The 7,752-nt window shown below is 34.9% G+C and overlaps 1 protein-coding gene across 1 annotated transcript; it reads right to left on the bottom strand.

Annotated features, from left to right (window-relative positions):
- Positions 1-1,795: 1,795 nt before the first annotated feature.
- Positions 1,796-7,346, bottom strand: LOC119837152 (caspase-3-like). Its single transcript, XM_038362674.1, has 6 exons — positions 7,320-7,346; positions 6,786-7,209; positions 5,425-5,603; positions 4,932-5,086; positions 4,332-4,703; positions 1,796-1,997 (listed from the first exon to the last, which is right to left on the bottom strand). The coding sequence occupies exons 1-6, from the start codon at positions 7,344-7,346 to the stop codon at positions 1,796-1,798; spliced, it is 1,359 nt and encodes a 452-aa protein (XP_038218602.1).
- Between the last annotated feature and the right edge of the window lie 406 nt (positions 7,347-7,752).

Below are 7,752 nucleotides of genomic sequence, written 5' to 3'. Positions count from 1 at the left end.
GTTACAGTCGGCAATGGAGCTGGTGGGACGCCTGATGGTAAGCGCTACCACCGCCCATGAACATTTGGAGAGGCGTAAGGTCCATTGCAGACCTTACGCCTCTACAAATGGATTGCCGACTTTTTGGGAAGGGATTAAGAAAGGATTGGCGATAGGAATAAAGGAAAGGACTGGGAAGGGTAAGGAAAAGGATATGGGATATATATTTATTTTAAATACGCTTATATTAGCTGCACCTATATGTTTGCAAGTAACCGACTCCTTTAGACTTGATATAAATCTATTTTAAAAAGACAGATTTCATTTAAACCTTGTATACTTCTCAAGGATCGGTGTCAGGACAATAATTTTATGATTTATTTAACGATTGAAACTTTATATCAATAACGGGAAGGTTCACATGGTTTAGTTTTTAATCTCTGAGCAAAATAAAAAGCCCTTGATTGGTTTTCCGTCCTAATATTATAAATGCTTCTATCTAGCTGTCGCTTATTCACGCCTAACCTACTGAACTGATTTGGATGAAATTTGGTGCGAAGGTAGCTTGAGGTCATAGAATAGGTTTTGTCCCGGGATTTCTAAGGGTACGGGAGCTATGCGTATTTTTCTATGACTACGCGGGCGAAGCCGAAGGCGGAAATTTAGTTAATCATGAAACACAACAAAACATTTTATCATAAATATATATATGTATTCACGTTTTTTAAGGTATTATGTGAATTTAGGGCATGTTTTTTTTTAATAACAATTATTTGAATTAATTCAGTTCATTATAATGTATCATTTCAGTCATATTATTTTGCTGTTATAATAGTCATGAAAATTTACACGTTCGTAATAACTGTTTTCACTTGGTTTTCCTCGAATAATTTGAGAATTTTTCAAAACGTATAATGCACTTTTAATATAAGAATTTATGTAATAGATTATGTGTCATATTTTTAAACAGTATCAGTGTAGAGAAGGCTTATAATACATCTTTTGGCCTCATCCCCTTTTCGATCTTCTAAGGCCCATTCACTAAAACGGCTCGACGGAACACAGTGGTGTTTTGGTCTGTAGAAATCCTACATAACCCACGGCTCCTTCCCCGGAGCTGGAGCGATCTATACAAGATTTTCCCACGATAAAAAGAAATAAAAAAGCTACTTGACTTGCGTAGTTGCTACATATTGTTTACACAGTTTTACAAAAACAGATTAAATATAAAAAAAAACAATAATATAATGTAAATACATAATTTTATTTATCAATATAACCTTATAAACTTAAAATGTATACATTAATTTTGTAGTCACATTTAATCACTAATATTTTAAAACAAACTGCGCATCACCGAGAGACCTAAAACGGTTTCTCTACATTCATCATTAGCATTCCAAATAAACTAGACTAAAAACTGTTATCTAATCTGTACTAAAACATAACCTATTTCGTATTTTCTTGTGTTTGATTACGCGTAGCATTTACGTTTAGAAATTAAAGATTTTTGAACGGATTTTAGACTATTCGTGACCACGCTCGCTGTAGTCTTCGAAATGTCGCGTTAAATAACATATTGTACTAGCTTTTTATCCGCGACTTTACACGCGTTAAATTCGAAGTAGTTATTGTACATGTAAACCTTCGTCTTGAATATCTCTCTATTAAAAAACCTCTCAAAAACCATTGCGTAGTTTTAAAGATTTAAGCATACATAGGGACATAGAGGAAGTGGATGTGTTATATACTATATATTTTATTAGTGACAGATCGCGTTGAAAATCCATCAATAACTCTTTAATTTCTAAAAAACCTATTTCAACCTATCCACAGTGGTTTTTATATATAGATACTTGTAAAATTCAAAGTCCCTAGCGTATATAGATAAATGGTTGCAAATGGCTTTCGTCATTTTCTCTTTAGCTGAGTTGAACTCAAAGTTGTCGTCGAACGATTCCGAAATCTCGAAGAAAGATTGGGCCGTTGCGTCTTCTGGATTCTTGTCAAGGAATAATCTGCAAAAAAGATCGTACTGGAATAAAACAGTGCTTTGATTACAGTTTGTTTATTTATTAATTGAAGAAAGGCTTTAACACTGATATAAAAATATAATATAGTAGCTGCGCCCCGCGGTTTCACCCGCGTAAGTCCATATCCCGGTAGAATATCGGAATAAAAAGTTGCCTATGTGTTATTCCAGTTATCCAGCTATCCACGTACCAAATTTCATTGCAATCGATTCAGTAGTTTTTTAGTTCGTGAAAGAATAACAAACATACACTTAATAATAAACTTTCGCATTTATAATATTAGTAGGATTTATATATCTGTTAAGTTGTTAAGTAGAGTATGAGACAGACCAGGTGTCGCCCGCAGCTATCCGCGCTAAAATAAATTTTCACGTTACAATTCATCCCCTATTTTATCCTTTTGGGGGTAGAATTTATAAAAAATCCTTTCTCAGCAGATGCCTTGACTACAGCGGCTATCTGCATGCCAAATTTCAGCCAGATCGGTCAAGTAGTTTGGGGATGGGATATTGATAAATCAGTCAATCCTTTGCGTTTCATTCTCAAATGTCTCGCGGCTTCACCCGCCTACATGAGATTTTCATTTAAATCCCAATGTCCCCGGGAGAATGGCGTATCTTATATTATTACATCAGCAATCTGCGAGTGAAAGTCCCGCCAAAGTCGGTTCCAGAGATTAGCCAGAACAAACACACAAAAATTGTAAAAAAAATGTTGACTGGTACATGTACCGTGCATCTTGTACATTTATTAATAAAACGGTTATTTTAATCTTACAAACAGACACTGCAATTATTTATATACATATATATATATATATATATATAATATTATAGTATGAGTATGTAGATAGATATAACCGATTGAATAGTGACGCATAAAATATTCACGAAACAAAAACGATGCATCAAGAGCAGGAGATAACTGGTTAAAATAAAGCATTCGTCATTATTATATACCTACATAATATATCTAGCATGACTAAGAACCAGTAGTGGTTCAGTGGTGAGGACCTCGGCCGTAAAATCTATAAGGGATTCGAGATCAGACGCTGCCGACTTTGCGAACCAGTGGTTAATGTTAAAACTGTGTTATGAAGATTCAAAAGTGCTTCTATAAGAAGTCTCATTGAATCAATAAATGTTTGTTTGAGTCTGATTTTGACGAGTGTGCAGGAAATTGATTCAATTTATCTGCGCATGTGGATATTATTCGCTGCTTGAAACGGTATTGGAAACTTCACAATTCGCGCGCTAAGTTCGCATTCTGTTTATCCATAGATAACATAAAAGTCATAACTCTATATTATTTAATAGTAATAGTTATTATTTATTATTATAATAAGTTCTATGACGAATTTCGCTTATCATGACAACATGTCGAATCTTGTTCCATGTCATTGCGTAAATCAGAGCACTTTCGTTTAGTCTAGGTTATCTATAATCTAGACTGACATTGCCATTATTATCTTAAATGACATCAACGGTTACTCATGCACGCCATTGAAAATCCCCGATTTCCGATTGCATTTGTTTTATGCGTTATTTACAATGTTGTGGAATTTTAATCAAATGATGTATGCGTTTTTTAAAATGGTATTTTTTTATCTGAACATAGAATTTTGTTATCTGTGTCTAAACCTACTTATGATGAGAAGCTTGTAAGTTTGTATCTCTGGATAGATAGATAGATAGATACTGAGAATATCCAGAGATTATCCCCTACAACGTGACAAACTCACAAATAACGAACTTTAATATTGAACTGATTTTTAAAATCTTTTACCAATACAAAGTCACACCATTTGTTCAACCTGGGTAACGCCGAAACGAGGCTCAATAAAAATGTTTTTATTTTAAAGCAGTCATCCTGTTGTAGTGTTGCTGCTTACAAATAACATTTTCAAAATTATTATTTCCGACTAAAATAGAAGAGAGAATAAATAAACTTATCAGAAGTGTAAAAAGTAAATAAGTGAAGTCCCGTGTCCCCTAGTGGGGAATGGGGCAGATGATGTACATCTGTTTCACTGATCGATTTTTCTTTAGGGACAAGTAGGTGATCAGCCTTCTGTGTCCTGCCAGACCGAGACATTTTTTTTTGTGCGTCCCCACCGGGAATTGAACCCAGGACTCCTCGGTTCTACGCTCACGCGTTAACCTTGGTACAGTACCATGGAGGCGGCCATAGATCAGAAGTGTACAGAGCGCAAAATTAAAAAAAAATCTATCACGTTCACATGGCGATCTCTTACTATGCTACTTTCAAGCTTTACGTTATGAAGTCACTGAAAACCGAGACATCTACATAAAAACTCACCGCAAACAATTCTTTATATACGCGTAGTAATCCAAAAAACACAAACACGGCCCGAATTCCAGCGACACTGGGCTGGACGCATCCAAAACCTCGTTTCTAGATTGAACCACATTGCTATCAGTATGCGAAATAGCATTCGTCTCTTCTCCGAATCTTTTAAAATATAACTTTCTTATAAGCGTAGATGTCACAACTGGTATCTGTTTATTCGTGTCGATTTCTAGAGTTCTCCTGTTATATTCTTCGTGGTATTTATCAATTGCCACTTCTCGTTTTACTTCTATTATGATATGTTCCAGGTCGTGTTTGGGAGATAGTTGTTTTATTTTGTGGCATAGCGTCTGTATCAGCCAGGAGCCGTTGATTTCATCTCTGTAATGAAAGATTCATCTAGATTTGGAAGAGAACTAAGCTGGATTCATCTGTGTAACGAATGCGAAAGTTTGTGAATCTTTAGCGAGTTTTTTTTGTCATTTCAAAATGTGCCGAAACAAAAAGATGCATGAATATTTTGACGCTGTCTATATATTCACATATTATATGCGTATTTAAAAGTTTTCCTTTACTTCTATAAACAAGGTATCTAGTTTGTAAAGCTACCTATGCGAAGGGTTCCCCATGTATGAACTGTGTAGTACAAACATATCAGCTTCCACCGGTAATGTGTATGGATTAAAGTCATCATCAATATCCCTTCTGATTTTAGCACTCCTCCCCACTACAACTCCTTGAATATCCCTCGCTCCCCTACAAGCCTGGAACGTAACAAACATCTTATTATATACAATTTCAATTTAAAAATAAAATAAAAAACTATTTACTCATTCCAATGTGGAAAAAGACCAAATAGATTGTCTAGTTTCGTAATTTTTCCAAACTGGAATTAGTATTGTTTTAAGACGACTTAGTAACTCCACATGGAGTTGGATATGACGAACCCTACTTTCAAGATGTACTCGTATGTGCATGATATATCTTTCTCTTTCTGTCTCTCTCTCTCTCTCTCTCTTTCTTTCTTTATATTTTTCTCTCTCTCTCTTCCTCTCACACACACATGCACTGAAAAATGTGTACTACTAATACCTACTCATACCTGAATAATAAGCAATTTAGGTTTTGTGATCAACGTAGGCTTATTATGAGTTTTCAGTGCATCAATGATGTCAAACTCCGTAAGCTGCTGGTCTCTGGCTCTCAGGATGCCGTCCCTTGTTCCGTGGGTCAAAACTGCGATCGCCACGCACCCATAGTCGGTGAAATCTCGCCTTTTAACTGGAAACACATAATATGCATCTAATTCTTGATTAATATAAATTTAATAAAAATCTGTAAGTCGAAGGTTCGAGAACTGGTGAGCGTGTTGAAAAAAAAAAATTCTTTTTCAATTCATTTGCACATGTGAATGATATCGGCAAATGTGACATCCTTTAACCCTCACTTGGCTAGCGTGGCAGATTATGCCCTGAACTCTCATAAGAGGCCTGTGTCCCAGCAATGGGAACATGAATGGGCTCATGGTGATGATGATAAGCATGTATAAGCACAGATAATATAATATTATACTAGTTATATGTAACGTTTTTAAGACGAACCTTTCACCGGACAAACCAGCCCTATTTTGAGCTTGTTTTGTTCAGCATTTAGCTGAGGCTGTTTCCTACCTCACTGAAGTTTATTAAATCATGAATTCATATAATTTTTTAATAATGAATACCTTTTTTTCTTTAAAGCAAACATCTACACAACTGCTCTAGTCGGAAAGAAAACATCGTGAGAAATTTTTTTTTATGCTTAAAGTGGGTAATTAAGCTGGTCGTAGGAAGAAAGGAATGGACGGGCAAGGGTGAGAAATAGGAAACGGACCTCCATCTCACCCTCTTACTCACCTCTCATTTTATATGATTTATAAGAAACAGAAGTTAGAAATGATGAGACATCTACGAACCATTTACATCTGTATCCGTGCGGAATAATCTAATAGGGACTAATAACGCTGAACTGAACTAAATTATATAAACTAAATCGTCCGGTATTTAAAAACTCCTCCTTTATTCTTATTTCTTTCTTTACACCTACTTTATTTATACCATTGTAATACAAAAAAGATAAATCACCATACGAGGGACGATCACAAAACAAATTATTCTCTCACTTAAATAATTATTTTAAAAAACTGTACCGCCTTTAAATTACCAAAACTAGACCGATTTAAATGGGATCACATGGGAAGCACCAGGTTACAAATAAAAAAAGTATTATATAAAACGGTTCACCCCGTAGAAAGTTATGGGACAACAAACACAAAAAACAGTCGGCAACCAGTTTAAAGTATGACATTTCATCTATACATGCATCATCCCATTTTAAAGATTGAATTAAAATTGAATTAAAAATTGATAACGTCATAAAAACAACAATCACCAACAACGACATAATCAACAAAATATTACGTACAACTGTCCAACACCTGAAAGATTTCCTCTCTCGTATAATCTTTATGTATTTCCACTTCAAAACCGAATCTCGAGAAGGTGCTCTCCAGTTCTCTAACGTCCTGTTCAGTGCCCAATCTCGGCTTATAACCAAAAATGTTCTCTTGATTGAAGATTATCAAAACGTTCTTCTCAAATTTCTCCAGTTCGTACGTAGTTGCGTATTTGCTCAACGCGCGGTGGTTGAAAACATTGTTATCAAACACCTCCACTTCGAATTCACCTTCATCGACCTCTTGTTCACTCTCCTTTTCTTCATACTCCGGTGGTTTTTTTAAATCAGCGTCAATTGCTATATTATCTTCGTCACTGTCACTGGGGTAAAACTTTATTGGTCTGTACACGGGGCTTACAATTTCGGAGTCGTTCATTTCTACTGTTTTATTCTAAGAAATTACCAAGCTGTACTGTTTATTGGTATTATAGTAATCTTATCTAATCGATACCGCATAAAGATTATTGATTATAACTTTATTGTATGACAGATGTTACGTACGCTAACAATACCGGTGCAATCTTCCATGATATAGCATTCCTATCTTATTATATTGACGAATTATATCAAAACTTATACAAAAAAATATATCAACAGCCCATTCTTACAACTACAGTACTGACTTTGAAAATATTCCATCTCAATCATCCAACTTTCTTCGTAATTTACAAATTCTAACGATATCCTCACCTTCCCGTATTACCTTTCAAATTTTCAAACCGATATTGAGACATATTCTGATACCTATTTCATCCTCAGTCTTAACAAATTTGTCGGAATATTGAAGTCATGTGTTATTGTTGTATGAAGAACGGTTATATAAAAACTACGCCTTCGCCGAATGACTAGCAATTACACATTGGACAAAATTAAGAAAGAATTATGTGCATTGAATAATATTTTGCAGTTAACATCGCAGGCAAATTAAAAAAAA

Source organism: Zerene cesonia, chromosome 26, assembly GCF_012273895.1.
Source record: "Zerene cesonia ecotype Mississippi chromosome 26, Zerene_cesonia_1.1, whole genome shotgun sequence".
In the NCBI taxonomy this organism is placed as follows: Eukaryota; Metazoa; Arthropoda; class Insecta; order Lepidoptera; family Pieridae; genus Zerene; species Zerene cesonia.
This window is presented reverse-complemented; position numbering and strand designations above follow the sequence as displayed.